General features: G+C 38.3%; 1 protein-coding gene and 1 non-coding gene across 2 annotated transcripts; both read right to left on the reverse strand.

Moving 5' to 3' along the window:
- Positions 1-244: 244 nt before the first annotated feature.
- Positions 245-16,534, reverse strand: LOC100546845 (DNA polymerase alpha 1, catalytic subunit). The gene is made up of 14 exons (XM_019622071.2): positions 16,451-16,534; positions 15,248-15,386; positions 12,857-13,014; positions 11,304-11,388; positions 10,290-10,351; positions 9,476-9,565; positions 7,758-7,874; positions 6,778-6,953; positions 4,972-5,101; positions 4,513-4,632; positions 3,304-3,400; positions 2,617-2,741; positions 793-942; positions 245-564 (listed from the first exon to the last, which is right to left on the reverse strand). The coding sequence occupies exons 2-14, from the start codon at positions 15,294-15,296 to the stop codon at positions 430-432; spliced, it is 1,494 nt and encodes a 497-aa protein (XP_019477616.1). The 5' UTR covers positions 15,297-15,386; positions 16,451-16,534; the 3' UTR covers positions 245-429.
- Positions 2,917-3,047, reverse strand: LOC116216245. Its single transcript, XR_004158698.1, has one exon.
- Positions 16,535-19,991: the final 3,457 nt, after the last annotated feature.

Raw genomic sequence — 19,991 nt, forward strand, 5'->3', positions numbered from 1 at the left:
AACAACGTAGCAAGGCACAAGACTGACCATGGACAAGTTCATCCAAAATTGATGTGTACCACTGAATCAAAGACCAATGTCTGAAGCAGAACTGGAAACTCATGGAAAATATGCAAGTCCTGATTTTTTTTCTTTCTTTTTTTTTTTTTTTAAATCATAGACCACTCTGATGAAACCAAAGCAAATTAACACGTGCAAAAAAAGAAAAAAACAGCTCAAGCTAGAGTTTCAACTTGTCTTAATTTGAGACATTTGTCTCACTCCTTTCCAGATTCCAAATTCCTTTTTTCTTCTCAAATGCAGTACGGGAAAAATTAAAACAGGTCCAAAATTAAAATCAGGTCTGAAAACAAGTGAAGACCGCTATCCTGCTCAATGAAAAGTAAGTAGCTTAAATTAACTTTTAGGTACACATGTTCACAAAGTTGTTTAATGTCTTACCTCTCTCCCTTTATGCGTCACCAAAGCAGCCAGAGGCTTGGCATAGAATCTGCTGTAGGAAAATCCTAGGCAGCCATACATACTGTTAGCGGTGAGTTTCAAAGCTTTCTGTCTGATATCGTACTGAAAAGAAACATAACCAGCAAAAATGATACCACCAGAGCCAACAGAGAGCAGAACTTAATCTTCAAAATTGCATTCACAGCTTTTTATATAGTCTGCAGCAATGATGGGCTCCAAGAAAAACACATTACAATCACTGCTCACTGCTAATCATCCCTATTCTGCAAGGCTGATCAGTGCACTTAAGGGGAAAGGAAGGAAAAATCAAAGGAGTTCCATAAAACACACCTGTAAATAAAGGTCAGGATTTAAGTCTGGCTGTTTCATTAACTGCTTAACTTGGCGCCTTCTCTCCACAAGTTTCCTGATTTCTTTAGGCAGAATTCCCATTTCCAGAGAAGGGTCCGGAAGCTCTGGAATTTCTTCCTCTTCTTCTACCTGTCAAATGATCATCAGTGCTTATCATTTCATGTTTGAAAGTTAGATTTTAATGTGCTAAGTGAACAGTTTTGCCAGAGAGGACAAAAAAACCACAGCTCATATCTGCTCATATCCAAGCCCATGCCTGTTTACAACAGGCAAGAAAGAGCTTTTTTCTATAGCATTTGACTCCATCATCTAATCTCCTTGGGGCCAGTGCCTAAGCCTGTCAGCCTGTCTCTGTTCAGAGGGAATCCAACAGGAACATGGACCAGTAGCAGTGAGATTCTTTACTTTTATATAGATGAGCGTGTGAAAGAGATATAGTTGGTATGAGTAAAAGTATACATACAAGCAATCCTTTCCTTGCTGAACTAATACAACTTTTTTTTTTTTTTCTTAATTCTCTCCTAAGTATTTTTGGTTTTCTGAGCTGTAAAATGGAGCACGTGATCTGAGGAACTGATAATCTGAATACAGTAATAGACAAAATGGAAATCAACGGTAATAACAAAATGAAAACCCCACCCCAAGCAACTCTACCACAGCAAAAGAACAACCCGACAGAAAGCACACGTTCTTCCTATTAGCATGTGTGAAGAAATGATTGCTCAGCAAAAGTGCAAAGATATTTCAAGTGTAATGGAAGAGAGAGAAACAAGCAAAGAGTAACAGACACTATAAGGCTGGCGCTTTGGTAAAGCAGATTAAAAAGAAACTTAACAGGAAATGACATTAAAGCTTGATTCAATATCACGCCATGCAAGAAATCAAAATGAGACGTTTCAATTTGAACAATTAGGAAAGAGGAATAAATTCAAAGTAAGTTTGGAGAAATACAATGGAAAAACTCCATTTTTCTCCTCATTTCTGCTATGGTACTGGTATTTTAGTTGTTAGGAGACTAAGTCTCATAACTACTTATGGACAACACACTTATTCCAGCCAGTGAGCCGATCTCAGTTAAAAATAAAAGCCTCAGGTTTAACCTTCAGACCTGACAAGCTCCCTGCTTCAGTTTACATCACAGCTCCACCAACAACTGTGCCATAGAAAGACATCTTCAGGAGGTTCTTCAGTTGCATTTAATATGGTTTAACACTTTCTTAAATAGTGTGAATTTCAGCAAAGCTGATCTTGCAGTTGATATACTCACAGCAGTGCTCCCTGACACACACCCATGATATACTGCCCTGGAGTCTAATGGAAGGTTGCTTTATTGCATTCCTTCCCCAAGCATGAGACCTCCTTCACCAAGGTACATTTTATGAATTCTATGGCAACATAACTTTACAGAGCTTCTACCAAGGTCTGAAGAAATGGGCCAGTGGGCTGAGAAACTGCTAGGTGGACACAGGTCTGAAAAGAACCGACGGTGCCCGACTAAAAATCTTGTTTCATGAGGATACCACATTAGAAAATGATAGATTTTATTTAGATAGGAGATAACTTACCAAGACACTAAAGAAACATTACTGAAATAAAGATGGCATATAAACTATACCCTAAACTGAAACTTACTATGATGTATGATGCATCTTTAAACAAGGCTTCTTTTTTTTTTTTAAGTGTGAAAGAAAAATAATAAAGAAATAATAAAGGAGCCAAACAATGAATAAGAACAATTTCTTAAAAAGCTAATTCATAAAAACACGCTGAAATTAAGGCAGTCACAAGTTAAACCACACAAACCTCTGCCCTTTTCTGTGCTTCTGATGACAGTCGCTGCACTGTGGTAAAGCAGATGTTAAACTCCTGGATAATTGATGGGTACAAGCTGTTGAAGTCGAGAAGTAAAATAAATTTGTCATAAAAACCTAAAACAGAAACAAAAACAAAAGGTATGATTATTCAGTCTCACTGAGGACTTCATCCAGCTCCAAAATTTGTATGCAAGTGACAGTAATACATCGCATCTCATTTCTGTAGTACATTTCCGTACCACAAATCCCTTGCAATAGCTGTTGAGATGTACCACTACCCATTGCAGACAGCTGTCAGAAGTGGAACGATCCAACTCTATTAACTCACCAGAGTTGAACAGATAGCTTCTGTGTTACTATAGGACACTAGTACAGTTTTCCCCACATAGAGGAGAAACTGAAAGAAAACTCACGTGTCCATTAGAAATGTATATGCAGATATATACGTATGAATTTCTCTCAAGAGCTTAATCTACTGACAAAAAGCTAAGAAAAAAGCTTCCCAAGAGTTAGTAACTCCAAAATCTATGCTGGGAATTGTATTATATTCAAAAAGAAACAACAAATCAACACTAAACTCCTGCAAGATACATACATTGTCCACTGCAATCTCTCTACATTAATATATTCAACCTGTCTCTAACTTCATAAAAGAAAGGAAATTGCAACATCTTACCGACTTTGGGATCCAAGACTAAGCCTCCAGCATATGCTGCTTTCTTTCTCCCCATCTTTGATTTATTCTGATCTTCAAAATCTTCATCTTCATCCACCTTTATTTGACATTTTAAAGTCATTATCTAGTCTCCAAGATTTCTATACTGTTAGAGGAGTTATATTTGGCAAATCAAATACAAAATTGAATGCCACTGCATACAATTCCCTTCAAAATACACTGAAAATAGGGTATTTTCATCATAAGCTTTATTAAAGTTCTCAACATCTCAAAACAGCATTCAAGACAACTTGTATGGGAACAAACTGATCACAAGAGATTACCAAGACTTAAGGAATTGTCATCATTCACTATAGTGCTACTATGTATTTTCTTGCTGTTTGTAAACACAGACAGCAGAAAAAAAATCAACTCACGATCCACAAGAAGTATCTTTGACAATTAAAATCAAAATATGTTTTTTGGAAGTAACAAGGATGGACTTTAATTAAGGAAATAACAACAGTATTACCGACTTAAAGAGTATTTTGCTATTTGTTTCAGCATGGTAAGAACCTTTCTTTGAGGGCTTCAAAGCTCTTGTGAACCAATTAAAATTCAAGCACTGTTTTGATGCAATAATACAAACAAAAGTACTTATTCTGAAATATTCTATTGAATTTACTTAAAAATAAAAAGCAAAAAACAGTGAAAGAAATGCATTCTGAAATTCTAATGCACTTGCTAATAAATATATAGATGTTTCTGTAAATATATTATAATGGCATTATTCAGATAATTTTTTTCTTAAACATCTTTGGATCTTCCACTCACGTTCTCAAATCATAAACCTTATAAACCATACTCGAAGAATGGTTTATCAATAAAAGTTTTCCTTAACCATACAGTAAGAATTCATCCATTAATCAACATAGTCTGTCTTGTGTAATATTCTCCTACGGGCAAGTATTTGGCTCATTTCAAACTGAAAGATGAACTGAGTTTCTATAGATTTGTGATACACTGAGAAAGGTGATACAACATGCCTTGAAAACAAACATTTCTCCACTGTCATCTTAGCAAAAACATCTTTTGAATTAATCATAACTTGTAAAGTTAAGTTATATCTAAAACAGTCTATGTTTGTGCTACGTTCTCAGTGAACAATGGTCAAAAGAATGCTACTGCTTTTTTAAATAAGAATTCTCAAAGAAAAAAAGCTCAACTCACCAGTTTCTGTAGAGGCTTTTTAAAAACTTGTTTGTCTGGGACTATGTAGTCCTTTTCATAAAATGCATGAAGCAGCAAGAACTCATTACGTTCAGACCGTCCACCCATCATTGTCCTTGACTACAGAGAGGGGAAAAAAAATTCATAGCAAAGCACAGAAAACAAAAATTGATGTGCAAATATAAACTAAGAAATTTCTTCCAATTATTTTAAGTTCACCTAGCATTACTATTATGCTGCATCATTAGCATAGACAAAGCTCAAATGCAATCTTGTTATGGAAGTTTTAGTACTTGATTCGATTATCAAACTTGCACTCACTACAACATAAAACAGTACTGTATATTCTGAATTTGTGCTTGTAACTGAAAATTAGCAATAAAACACAGGGAAAAAAAAAACAAAACAATACTAATCTTGAGAAAGAAAAGAGAAGGGGGAGAAGTCTTAAAAATGTACCATAACATTTCCAGAGATGTTTGTAATCTGAAGGGCTAGTGGCAGAACATTTAGCTCACACATGATCTGGAGAATGAACTTGGCATCTGTCCAGGTGTTTTCCAGCATGAACAGTAAGTGAGGAGAATCACTGGAAAAAGAAGTGGGAGATCCCCTTAAAGTAAAATCAGGCTTGTATACTACACAGAACACACCTGGTACCTTTAGGACCCCAGCATTGAATTAAACAATTTAACTTTTAATGACAAGACTAATGACAATAATTAAAAATAGTATGCACATTCTATTAGTGTATCTAAAAATCAAGTCTCACAAATCAATTTGCACTGCACACAGAATCACAGAATTAACAAATCACAAAGTTTAGAAAAGACCTCCAAAATGAACTAGTCCAACTATCCACCTATCAGCAATACTTCCCCACTAACCACATCCCTTTGTACCACACCTACACAGTTCTTGAACACCTCCAGGGACAGTGACTCCTTCACCTCCCTGGACAGCCTGTGCCAGCACCTCACCACTCATTCAGAGAATAAATTTCTCCTACAATCCAACTTGAATCTCTCCAGTGCAACCCGAGGCCATTCCCTCTAGTCCTATCATGGTCACCTAGGAGAAAAGGCAGACCCTAAACACAACCTTGCCACAACCTCTTCTCAGGTAGGTGTAGGGAGCGATAAGGTCTCCCCTGAGCCTCCTCTTCTCCGGACTGAACAATCACAGTTCCTTCAAACACTCCCCATAACACTTGTGCTCCAGACCCCTCACCAGTTTCACTGCCCTTCTCTGAATGTGCTCCAGGGCCTCCATGTCTTTCCTGTAGTGAGGGGCCCAGAACTGAGCACGGCACTTAACACCCAGCCCCACCAGAGCTGAATACAGTGAAATGATCACTTCTCTGCTCCTGCTGGCATCAGTATTTCCGATACAAGTCAGGGTGCCATCCACCTTCTTGGCTACTTGAGCACATTGTTGGCTCATGCTCAGCCAAGAATCAACCAACACCCCCAGGTCCATTTCCTCCACAGTCTTCCAACCACTCTGCCCCAAGCCGTAGCACTGCCTGGGGTTGCTGTGGCCCAAATGCAGGACTTGGCCTTGTTGAACCTTGTCAGCCCATTGGCCTCAGCCCAGTGATCCAGCCTGTCCAGATCCATCTGTAGGGCCTTCCTACCCACAGGCAGATCATCAATCCTCCCAGCTTAGTGTCATCTGCAAATTCACTGAGGGAGCATTCAATCCCCTCATCCAGGTCATCAATTAAAAAACTGAACAGGACAGACTCCAATATCAACTCCTGGGGAACAGCACTCATGACTGATCACCAGCTGGATTCAGCTCCATTCACCATCATCCTCTGGGCCCGGCCATACACCCAGTTCTTTACCCAGCAAAGAGTGTACCTGTCCAAGCCATCGGCTGTCAGTTTCTCCAGGAGAATGTGCTGACATTTTGTTCAAATCTAGGCAGATTACATTGACAGCCTTTCCCTCATCTGCCAGGTGAGTCATCCAATCATATAAAGGTGATCAGGTTGGTCAAGCAGGACCTGCCTTTCACAAACCCATGATGGCCTGATCCCCCAGTTGTCCTGCAAATGCCGTGTGACTTTACTCAAGAGGAACTGTTCTATAACCTTCCCTGGCACCAAGGTCACATAATAAGCCACCACCCACTAACAGTTTGTCATTATGAATAATTAAAATTATTTTATTTTACAAACACCATTACATTAAGTCAATGTTTTCTAAATAGCACCTACACTTTCCATTGAAGGATTAAAAACAGAAGTCAGCAACACACCTGTACATATTTCGAATTTCCTCTGGTACAATTGTTACCCTCTCCGTTTTCAAAATCTGATGGACCAGTTCAGACAAATGGTAACTCTTGCAGCGGATTAACTCTTTAGCTGAAATTTCTACATCACAGATCATCCGACCACATGCAGCATTCCTTTCACCAAATCCTCCTCGACCCTTCACCAAGTAGGAAGGAAAAAAGCAAACACCAAAACAACAAACAAAATGAAGCAATCACATTTTAATGAAGAACATACACCTAAAATATATGCCTACAGGACTTGGTCAAGTCATCTACCAATCTACACTGGAAATGCTCACACCCGACATGAATTCATTATCTGTTAAATATTAAACCACTGTGAAAGTGGTATTGATTTTTTTTTTCTTAAATAATATGAACAGTGCCAATGAGAATGTGGGTATGGATTATTTTTTTATCCAAAGACAGTTTTTTGTAGCAACAGCAGGACCAAAAGTCAAAGAACAAGCTACACAAAAATACTCAGCTCAGCCTCTAGGAAGGACAGGAACAAACCACTAAACAGTCAGGCTCTGTACTTTAATATTCTGAGCCTCATAGATTGTCCTCTGAACAAATACATGCTAAGAATTACAATTATTAACCCAGCAGTTCTCTGTGGGATGATTCACCAATCAATCCAAATTACATTTTCTCATTTCACAGTTACAGCAGACAAAGACAGTTACAGTAAAGACTATTGCAATTAATCTGTCATTACCATCATCGACTTGAAATCTGTAAACTAAATTAGCCTAACTTGAAAATTAGTTTAGCTTATTACTGTAATAAAAGTCATATAAACACTCATCACTTCTTCTGATCTGGGACGCGTGAAATCTAGCATGACCAACAGTCAAAATACATCAGTGTCACATTTACAATTCCTCATCAAAATTAATTCATTTTTAATCATATGCAACATAAATGGTCTTAAAAGACTTGAGCAATCTTCCTACCCCAAGCTTTGGCATATTGGACCTCCTCAGTCGACCTATCTTGGACCAGTGAGGGACTTTGCACACATTAATTCTTTGAAGCAGCACTTCCAGATCAAATCCATAAATATTATGACCCTTGCAGCAGAAAAAATAACAAAAAAAGGTTACCACAAATGCAAATTGCAAGACTTACTTTCACACAGTTGGTATTCCTTTGCCCTTTGTGATTTTTTCATCTAATTGATGGCATTATCTCGCTCATGGAAAGCACTTCTAAGAGAATGTTCATCAACAGTACTCATTAATCTTAACACTAACAATACTGCTCGGGAGAATACCAAGAACAGCTCTACAACTGGCTCATAACACACAATTCAGCTTCACGCTTTGATAACAACGATGAAGATTTAAAACATTCTAGAAAAAATTATATTCTTTATACAGCATATAAAGTTAGCTATGAGCAATTCCTTTTCTCTCTATTCTTATTATTCTTATTATATGCTTATTACTCTTATTATCATTATTATAATGTTATTTTATTTCCTTTGATACTTCAGTTAGGCAGATTTGTCATCCAATGTTTTCGTCTGAGACTCCTGCAATATTTTTAACGTTTAAGCAGTGCTAAGGATACCTACAGCACTGGCCTGTAACTGTTGCTATAGGCAAAATGCTGCCCTGCTGAACAAGAGTCTGTGTGGAGTGGACGAGTCAATCACCAGAAAGTGCAGGTTCACCATTTCAGACAGATCTGCATAGTAGGATATGTGCAATATGAGAACCTTAAAATCAACAGACGCTCTCACAGCTTAGCTGGGTGGCCCTCTACCTATGCTGCCATATTTTGGTTTTCAACAGCACTAATTAAACCAGATGCGACTCAAACTACACTAACACTGTTCTGCTGTTCTTAGGCTTAGAGCTCTCACATCTTCACAACTGGCAACCCAAATCCAAAAGCAGTGGCTGCAGCCTTTCCACTAACGCCTACCACTAACGCCTAGAAGCTAGGCTTGTAGGGGGAACACAGGATACCAGCTGCAGTGAGCTGATCACATCAGGAATCTGACTGCTCACTTTCTCCTGTGCTCAACGCTTATTTGTAATTATTTGTATGTGCTTAAAGAAGAGTATGAAACCCCATATAACCAGCCTCAGATTACTTCAAACTGTCTCCAAAATTTCACTGAAAATATATGCTATTTAAACTTTATAAAAATAGAAAATGAGTAATTATAATAAAACCTCAGTTGCTAATACAGTAGAAAACAAAACAATGCACATTACAAAGTTTCTCTTAGATCCCAAGGATTTGTGTAGGTGATCATTTTGACTCACAGTATAACACAATATAAATGGTGATACAAATTATAAGAGCATCTAAACTGAAACAGACTCAGTACACAAAGTGCTTCCATTTTTCTAGAAAATCATGAGGGTTTTATTTTGTATGGTCTTTCTAAGTTAAGAAAAAAAAAAAAACTTATTTCAAATACTTCTGAAATACTACCTATTTCAGATATTATGGAAAATAATAGGATGTATAAAATGCTTTCAGGGTGAAATTCTGTATTATCTTTGTACCAAAGTATATTTGTGGCCTTATAAGCAAATTCAATTCATAAGGCATTTTAAGACAAACATAAAAGAAAACTAAAAAGGGATAAAGCAGAATAAAAAAACCTGACCAACTGACAATAGACTTTAACTCCCAAAGTCTCAGAACTACTCACCACAACAACATCTGGGTCAATTTTGTGAATCTTCGCGAGGAAAAATCCTAGCAGCGTTCTCTCTGTTGCAGCAATTTCTATTTTAGCATTCTAAAAGGAGCAAGAGAGCACCTGATTTCAATGACCCAATAAGTTTAAAATGGAAACATCTCCTTTCCCCTACTAGTTACAAGACAATAATAAAGCACCACAGAGCTCTCCCTTTCCTTCTGTAATTCAGGGCTTTTTGTTCTCACTCATGTAGACATAGAGAGCTTTTCTCAGAGGCTTTTTTTCCATTTTGCTTTTGTATGCAGGTGACTACTGATATTTTAAGAGCCTCCAAAGAATCAAGCACAACAGGAAAATGCTCCGTGTGCATCCTTCATTCATAGGCTTAAGAACACACAAAAAGAGAGGAAAAACAAAAATAGGTTACTTCATTATTCTGCCAACCCTCGCAACACCCTTTAGAAAAGGTAAAGGCAGACTTTACTATCTAAGGAAAGAAGAAAAAATTTCCTAGTTTATTATCAGTACATACTTGTGTATAATGAAAATTAATCACAATTTTAAGTCTCCTTGCAAAACATTTTGAATTCTCCTGTCTAAACAGCCCATCTACTTTATAAGCACTGCTAACAGCAGTATTGAACCTCATAAAGCAAGCATCTCTGATTACAGCAACACAAAATAAATACCAAGACTTTGTGGAGTGGAAAACTAATGAAATAATCATGCCATTCCTTTGTACATTTCTCTTACACGACTCATCCAAATCAACATCCAAAAAGCGTTCATATTTTAAGAGGCACTACCAACCAAATTAAATTACCTTCTTTTTAATCTCTTCTTTGAAGTCATAAGGAAAAATGCAATCATTCGGTTTGGAAACAGCTGCAAAATAAATTATATTTGCTCTTATGTACACGTTCTTAACTGTACCCTCTGTAAGCATCCGTCCACAACAAAAGGAGCTAAGAAAAAGTAACTCATAATCCCAGGAAGTCAGCCTTATGCAAATACATGCCTCTAATGCCAAACATTTAAAAACACAAAATTATTTTACTAAAAGCCATGTCTACCAGATGAGAATTGCTACCTTTTATGTAGATCCTACACAAAAATGTCTTAACTCCTCATTGCCACTGATCTTGCTAGCAAGAGGAACTGATGAGACATGAGCTCACAATCATCTCATCTAGATTTTCTTTTCAAGAACTAACCAAACATTCCAGTTTTTTCTATAGACAATTTAATCACTTCTAAATTTGGGGTAGACCTTACATGTACGTGCATCTTTAAGGTAACTGAACAATGATAAAAGTATTAAATAATTCTACTCAGTTAGTTGTATTTTAGGTTACCAATGGAGAATACAGTTATGCTTCACAACTTCCTAAGGAATTTCTCTCACAAGCATTCAAAACTCTTTATTACTATCACCTAGGGTCCAACTCTCAAAATTTAGTTGACCCCGCTGCACGAGATTTTCAGGAACATTTTTTGAATTTTTATTTTTCAAGTTTTATTGAGAAGAACTGAACTGAAAAATAACTCAGTGACAATAAAATGGTCTAAACTCATAGGTGAAAAACAATGTGAGAAAACAGAAGAATTAAAACTAACAACAAATATAGAAAACAACATAGAGCAAAGTTGCACCACGTAACTTCAAGCTTCAATACTTTCAATAAAGTTTTCAATAAAACAGCAGTATCCAAGTAAATAAGGAGAAAAGCCTGCCTGACAGTCAAGTTAGTCATTTGACAGAATGAAGTTTAAAGAAAGAAGCAACCACAGGAAAAAAAAAAAAAAGACACCTTCATGACCTGTTCCAAGTACATACCACAAAAGTGTGTCTGAAAAGGAGGCTGAGGTGGAGCTTTATCCAAAGGAAATTTCTGATGAATCAGAGCTGCCATAGCAACGATCTAGACCAAGAATATACAAAATAGACATAAATATAAAAACAATTACTATCAATATCCATATCTTCCAACCCCATCAAACATGTTTTTTTCTTTTAATTACCTATTTTCTCTCACTTCAATAAACAAGAAAAATATATATTTGAAGTTCATGTTAAAATATAAGAAGTTAAAAAATGAGTTAAGAACTGACCTTAAGTAAAATAAAAATGTAATTTACTCATAAATGATCATCTTAGAATTTTGAGATGCAAAATCTTGAAAAACCCTGTTGGTTTTTTTTTTTCAAGTTTTGTCTGAACAGGCCCAATCATTTAAGAGATAACTTACGAAGTGGATAAGGGATGTGAGCACAGCAAGACACGCAGAAGCCTTCCCCCAGGAAGAACTCTTCCCCTCTTCCAACCAAGAGGTTTCAATGTTTAGAAGTTTTTGCTCTGCTAGTTCTTGCTTGTTTTGCTGACAGAAATCTTTGCTCCCCACATTGGTCAAGAAAACCCAATAGAAGATAAATCAGACAGGCTTTAGAGACATTTTGATAGTCTTGCTAGTACATGGCGTATGTCTCATTAGGTTGGCTTTAATTTGATGAAGAGGACTAATTCTTTAAAAAATTTGTCAGTCTTGTTTTTTCCACTCTTTAAGCCAGAGTCAACTATCCTACAAAGTGAGTACTAAAATCTCCTCCTAAGTTAGGGAGACTTCTGTTAGAAAACAGATCAGCGTATCTAATTGCACTTTGTGATCTGCAGTACACAACTGAAGATAGCCACCCATACCTCTCTGACTTCTTGAGTAAAAGTCTCACAGCAGAATCACAGAATCACTAAGGTTGGAAAAAATCTCTAAGATCATCTAGTACAGCCATTAACCCATCACCACTATGACCACTAACCATGTCCCTCAGAATTACAGCTACGCATTTCTTGAATGCCTTCAGGAACAGGCATTCCACCACCTCCCTCGGCAGCTTGTTCCAATGCCTCACCACTCTCCCGGAGAACAAATTTTTCCTAATATCCAACTTGAACCCCCAGACCATTCCCTCTCATCATATCGCTGTCACCTGGGAGAAGAGACTGACCCTTACCTACTATAATGCTCTTTCAGGCAGTTGTAGAGTGATAAGGTCTCTCTTAAGCCTCCTCTACTCCAGGAGATTAGATACACACACACACACACACACACACACACACACACACACACACACACACTCACACACACACACTCACGCTCACACTCACACGTAGGATCTGCTGTCACAATGAATTATCACCAAAAAGCTCCAATGAATCCATTGAGTCTGGCTTACACTGATATTAGTTTCTTTGAAATGTTGGCTGCACAGAAGTTATTCTGTGATGTTCAGGCATTTTATAAATTGACGTTTTTCCAAGCCTTTAGAAGGTTTTTAATGCAGAACACAGAAAAAAAACAACACAAAACCAAAAATCAAGAGCAGATTACTTACCTCATTCTGGTGAGTCTTTGGGTTCTGAATGGTCTTCATGCTGAGGGACATTACCACAAGAGGAGGAGGAGGAGGAAGATCTTTAACCACGTTCACCAAGCCAGGCTTCATGGCCACTGCCTCTATCTTACACCAGCTGACTGATTGATTTGAGGGCTCTAAAGAAACAACACAAACCACCTTCACTCTTTTCGGAACCACAGGTAAGAATTCTCTAATAGTAACATCAAAAAGGGTATGTTCCTGTAATGTTTTGACCTTGTGGGCAACATTCAGGTTAATCCTGACAACACTTTGGTAACTTTCAATACTCTCATTTACCAAAAGCATAAACACACCAGGGGCTTTTTTGCATACACACGCACACTAGGCCAGGAAGATTTCTTGTGTCTCCTGTTAACCTAGAGCCTAGAAGTCCCAGCTCTGCTAGATTCCCAACTCACAAATCATGTTACATGTCTGAAACTGAGGCAGACAAAATAAGATGCGGATTAATTTCCCCAATAGACAGGATATGAAAAAAAAAACAACGTAAACCACCCATTATCATTTGAATATTTTTGAAGTATAATTTTTCATTTGCTACAAAAAAAAAAAAGGGGGGGGGGGCTCATTCCCAAAAGATGCTGATATGCTGATGAGATAACTCACCACAGTTACAATGAAGCTGAGGCCGCATTTTTTAAGGGATTAATATTTCGAGGATAGGCAGACTTGGCTATCTGACACCTCTTTGGAAACCAACACACTACCTTCTCTCATCATTCCTGCTCCAAATGCAAATAGGTAACTGACCAAAATATCTTCAGCTGTAAAAAAAACACCTGATGATCTCTCAAAATGAGAGGCAATCAGCTACTTAACAACTTCTTAATTTAATTTCCAACTTCTTACACCTAAAGCTTCAACTAGCATGCTACAGAACAGCGGTTTCCAAGGTGGGATGCATGTACCCCAGGGGCACAGAAGACAATCAACTGGGGTTTAGGAAGAATTTTTTTTTTTTTTTAACCATTAATAAAAACATTTTTTAGAAATTGCTTATTTAACACACTTAATTAATTTTTTTGTTTTTATTTTGGTGTGTATTTTATAGTTAGTCAAATATACTTCCTATCCTGAGACCCTCCGTAGGAAGTAAAAAAGGGAAGGTACTGTAAGGAAGAACTGTCCGATAAACTAAAAAAATACTTGGCTTTGGAACTGAAAATCCTGTGCAACAACTACTAAGATTTACATAAAGGCAACTAACTAAAGATTGAATTTTCAATAGAGTAGGCACGTCACCACTTTGAAATGAACAATTCTGATACCAAGATATAGACCCTCTCTGGAACCTGAAGGCTGTAACAAAGATATAGGAACGGATAAAGAATTTCCAAACTTCCTTAATATACCATTTAAGTCTGAGGTGAGATCAGAATCTGATTCCAGCAGGGTAGTCTAAAGAGAGACTCATCAACATTAGGTAAAAAGGAACAGTTACTATCTGAACTGTTAGTTATCATTACCATGACGTTTGCTACATGGAACAACTTCGGCCTCTTTTCAGATGGAGAAAGAAAACACCAAAGGAATATGAAGTCAATTCTTGAGCAAAGAACACAGGTGAAAAGCTATTCTTAGGCCTTTAAGTTCAGTGCCAGGAAGTACACTGACACTTGCCAAGGCCTGGTGGAAAACTCAGCAGAGCTAATTTGTCTTTTGGTAGTCAAGAATGTGTTGCGTCCAATCCAGCTGAAAATCCTTACTGGTATCAGCTTTATCAGTTTCTGAGCCAGGTGCTAAAGAAAACTGTTCTATCAGACTTCAAACTGTCAATACTATATTTGAAATGCCTCAAAAAGATTCCAAGAAAACTCATAGATTTTGTCAAATATGATCAGCACCCCTATGTTTTTGGGAATACACAGCACACACTGAATGAAGAACTCTAACCAAGGCAAAGTTAGGCTCCACATCACAAATTATCAAGTTCCACACCAGAAATTTTCAAGCGCAACAGAAAAATACTAATATATCATTTTTTTTAAGCACAAACGATTGATTATGTGTCTTTTTTGTGTATGTATTTCTTTTCTGGAAATGCTGTTTTAACTAGCTCAGTATACACTGCTTTAAAGTACGTATCAAAGTGCTGGGAACTGCACCATTCCCTCTCACTGCTACTCAAAGTTATAATCTGATCTGCCATGCGCAACCTTGCATGGTCAGAGCTTTCAAACAGAAAGTCACTATTTGTACTAGATAATGAAAACTGCATAGATAAGTTAAAAAATTAATTTGTAAAATGAGAATTTATCAGGAGAGATTATATTTTTCCTCCTCCCTAGAATCCCCAATTATCTAAGTTTCTCAACAAACAAACATTCCACACACAAAGCACCATACGTGGATTTTTGATTTCCAGCCAGCACGGTCCTTTGATCTTCCTACTCATCAAGAGAAGTTCCAAGCTAGAAGTGTTAGTTCCAAATGCATGTGAAAATGTTTCTCCTTTCAGGTCTTGAGGAAGCCGAGGGTATTCAGCCTAACAAGTAACAAAAAGCAATGAGTCATTTCACACCGCAGAAGTTTTCCTGTTGACACACTATATTCAGAGAGAACCTTAACGGAACTGCGGAGTACCTGAAATCACTGTAATTTCCCCTCATGCACAGCCTTTACTTGTAACACCTTACAGTAATTCAAGAAATTACACTACTGACCGTACATAGCCGCATAACTACTTAGAATCAGGACACTAATATAATACACTTAAGAGTTCCTCATCCTCACTGGGTGCATCAGCAAAGACTATAGCAGAGCTACAAGTCTGTACAAAAGCTGCTCAACTGTTGTACACCTGAATAGATAGTTCCAGTCTTCCTATATAGACAACATTAAAGCTGGGCATTTTTGTACAGCTAAAGAAAGATTTGCAATAGCTTGCAAACCTGTATGAGATGCTGCTTTAGCAACTGAAACTTGTATTCTGGACATGGGTTCAAAAAAAAGACATTTTAAGTTATTGGTTAATTTAAATCACCTATCAGTACTTTTAGGCCCTGACACAGCACAGCTGAAGGGCTGTTTGGCTGGTTAGTTGATTTGGTGACAAAAGAACGCAATATAAAGATAATTCTGAATATACACACACGATAGACAAATTATAACTGGGGGGGGATGTGAGAAGAATGTAGCAGTTGCAAGAAATATTTCTTCTGCTTGTGACTTCTTTACACAGATACAGCAAACTCTAACAAATCATCATGTCATAATTTTCCTAGTAAATAACTGTTTTGATAGGGACTAACAAGCATACAAATGGTAACAAAAAGAACAAACAAACAAACAAACAAAAAAACAGCTGCAAGCTTAGGTATTAATTAATCTCTGTGTTTGGAAAATAGCAAGTTAACTCCTATACCCTTAAACAACAAACAAACAAAGCCAACAAGAAGATAAGGAGCAACCATCTACACAACACAACAAAGGAACAGACACTAGATACAAAGGGTCAAATGCTATGATTTTTATTCTTACAGAAACATAAACATTCCCAAGTAGGTATGAAAGCAAGTTCTGGTCTTTCATCAGATTAATTATACTTACCGAATATTTAACTTCTAAGTATTCAGACTTGGCTGGAACATCCGGGATCTCAAATGCATAGTATTTTTCCACTTTCTGAATAAAACAAAGATATTACTATTTCTTCAGTATCTTCACATTGAAGATGAATTCTGTCCCAAAAGGTAATGAAATAAAGGCCAACCAAAGCATAAAACCTCAAATACCATGGGCTTGATCACACTTTACCACTATTGTAACTCATTATAACCACCTAAATATAGTAAAACTGTTTTAATTTCTGTATTTAATCTATCCAGGTTTTTATACCGTGAACAGTTTCATACTGAATAAATTTACAAGTATACTGACCGTTACAAACAAAAGCCACACAACAGCTAAGGAAACTCAGAAATATTTTGTACATTCACAAACTGCAAAAACATTCTTGACAATTGGTGGCTGCAGACAATCGCAACAATCCTGAAATGGCTGATGTGGAATAGCATCTCAAAAGGTAGCTCAGCCCAATTCCCTGCCCAGAGATGGGTCAGCTAGCACTGTCTGCACAGGGTTGTGTTCGGTTGGGTTTAGATTGTCTCCAAGGATGGAGACTTGTACAGCCTCTCTGAGCAACGTGTGTCATTCCTTGACATCCATTCCAGTAAGAAAAAGTGTTTTCTTATGCTCTGAAGAAATTTCAAGTGTCTCACATTATACCTGCTACTCTCATCCTCTCAATGGGTGCCAATTAGAAGTCTATCGCTGTCGACTTCCCCGCCTTCCCCAGATATTTACACACAGTGCCCACCCACTCCACCCCATGCCCCTTCCCCCAAGCCACCTCTTCTCCAGGCTGAGTAGTGCCAGCTCTCAGTTTCTCATGACAAATGTCCCTGCCCTCATGATTATCTATCTGGTCCACTTTCTGCAGATCTGTTGAGGGTACATCCTACACCATCATCTATATCACTAACCCAGCTACTGCACAATACGGTACCTACCCCTACACTACACCACCAGTGACTGGCCTCCAGATGCACCCTGTGCAGTGGATCACAACCTTTTCAGCCACCATTCTCTACCTGACCACCAAGCCAGCCTCATCTCCTTACACGTGTCTACCAGCTTGGTTAACTTCCCCTTTGTAAACCCACGCTGAGCACTGACAAGCACCTTTCTGTGTGCTTTGTGTGTCCGGCAACAGCTCTCACAGTTGTTTTCTTCACCACTTCCTCCCAGGGTCTGAGGTGAGACTGACCATTCCCCAGAACGCCTTTCACAGAATGGATGAGGTTGGAGGTGACCTCTGAGGCCATCTTTTTGCTCATCTTGAGGACACCAATGACATTTCTGTTCTTCCAGTCCTCAGGAGCCTCCCCTGATCATCGTTATTTTTCACAGATGATCAAGAGTTGCCTCACAGTGGAACAGGCCAGCTCTTTCCTTTCATGGGTGCAACCAGTCACGTGCCATGGACTTCTATCTGTGCAGTTTAACATTCCTAACCTGACCATCCTCTGCTGCAGTCTTCCTTTCTACGACTCTCTTCTGGCCTCCCGGTATCAGGGACTGCTGAAGGTTGCACTTATTAACAAAGACCAAGGTGAAAAAGGGACTGAGTATCCTGATCCCTTTCATCAGTAGGCCCACATTTTCCATAGTTCTTCAATACCTTTAGAAGTCCTTCTTGCTGCCCTTTGCCTCTCTTGCCATCTTGCCAGATTCATCTTCAGATGGGCTCTGGCCTTCCTACTTCTATCTATACATGCTTCAATGGCCACCTAGACCTGGGTCACCTGACCCACGCTTTCTTTTTCCGTTTGAATCTATTCAGAAGTTCCTGGTTCATCCATGCAGGGCTCCTACCACCTCTGCTTGATTTTCTGATGGTCAGAATGAATGCTTCTTGAGCACAGAAAAGGTGATCCTCAAAGACTAAACAAACTCTCCTGAAGTCTTACTCTCTCTGGGGACATCATCCACAGGATTTGTCCTAACAAATCCCCAAGTAGGCCAAAGTCTGATCTCCAGAAGACCAGTGTTATAATCCTGATTTCTGCTTCCCTCCTTCCTCTCATGTTACTGAACTCCAACGTACTGTCTTCATTGCAGTCAAAGCTGACCCCAGACTTCATATTCTTAACCAGTTTCTCCTTGTTTATAGGAACCATCTCCAGCAGAGTTTCTCCCCTCATCAAATCTCCAATCAGTTGTGCCTAAAAGTTGTCATCACTGCATCCCAGAAACCTCCTGTATTGCTTATGCCCTGGTGCGTTGTTCTTCCAGAAGATAGTGGGATTGTTAAAGCTCTCCATAAGCAAACAGGGCTGGCAGAAGTGAGATTTCTTCCAGTCATTCATAGAAGGCCTCATCAGGCAGTCCCATGACTTTACCCCATGAATCTGCCCTATAATGCTGATCCAAAAGCTCCTGAGCTGCTCTTTGTCCACCCTCAGGCAAAGCTCCATGCATACTCACTGCTCTCTCATACAAAGGGAACTTCCTCTTTGCCATTCCTGCTTAACCATTATCACAACCAATACCCCTATAACTGCAACACAGTTCCTCCTTCCATACCCCATGCCTTAGCACACAGGCACTTCAGAGAGGAACTCAAGAGAGCTCATTTCCCAACTGCCTGTCAGCTGTTTACTTCATTACATGCTTTCTATTGTATTTCATTTTTCCATTTGAACGACTTAGACTTTACTAGAAAGTAGTCAAGTTTGTTTATATGTAACACAGAGATAGTTAAAGCAGTCTCAGGATCAGTACAACTTTACTGAAAGTATCGCTTCTGCTTTCTGCAAGAACAATAATGATTTTCTGTTTTTCAAGAACAATTACCTCCACTTTCCAAATAATTACAATATCTTGTTCAGCAGTGCTATTGGACCTGCTGAAATGTTATGATCTACTATGCTATGCTTCGCAATACTTCACAAACCAGCTGCACCAGTTACGTATCTACACTACAGAAATGCACTATGCTGTAACTATGCTGGGATGCTTTTACTCATACAAGAATTCCTGGAGCCCTTTTAACTAAAGGTCATATTTTCACTGGAGAGAGTCAGCATAATATAGCACTACTGTAAGTATAACAGGGAAAAAATAGGCTATCATAAATTGGAATAAAACTTAATTGAATAATTAAGTGCATGCACAGTTAAGTGCATTAAGTTATTTGCTTTTGTGTTGCATTTTTGTTCTTCTTTTATTCCTTAAAATAATAGCATCAGCAGTAGCTCCCTCAGAGCACTACAGTTAAGTCTGCTACTTCTCACATCACTGCAAAACTGCTGGGATTTAAGGCCACAAAACCCGGGTAGAGAGGAGAGGTCCCTCTATTAAACAGGAAAAAGGCAAATCCAGAAGCAACCACGGCATCATCTGCTACTCAGAAGCAGAAAGAAGCACTGTAACTCAGTATACAAGCATCACTATGAGGTCAGAACAGCGCAAGAAATCAGCCTTCAAATGTAGATCTGAATTGTTTAGCCAAAGCAGCACCTCGCATGAGCAGCACATTACAGCCATAAAGTAACAGATGGCCGCACATTGCTTTTAGCACTTACCT

This window comes from Meleagris gallopavo, chromosome 1, assembly GCF_000146605.3.
Source record: "Meleagris gallopavo isolate NT-WF06-2002-E0010 breed Aviagen turkey brand Nicholas breeding stock chromosome 1, Turkey_5.1, whole genome shotgun sequence".
NCBI lineage: Eukaryota > Metazoa > Chordata > Aves > Galliformes > Phasianidae > Meleagris > Meleagris gallopavo.

Bases quoted from the DNA above. Each gene is read 5' to 3' on its own strand.
- LOC100546845 (XM_019622071.2), bottom strand. From the start codon at position 15,296: ATGAGTAGGAAGATCAAAGGACCGTGCTGGCTGGAAATCAAAAATCCA. The intron at 6,954-7,757 runs GTAGGAAGATTG...TACTTGGTGAAG, and splicing joins CCAATATGCCAAAGCTTGGG to GGTCGAGGAGGATTTGGTGA. The intron at 3,401-4,512 runs GTGAGTTGAGCT...TGTCAAATAAAG, and splicing joins AAAAGCCTCTACAGAAACTG to GTGGATGAAGATGAAGATTT.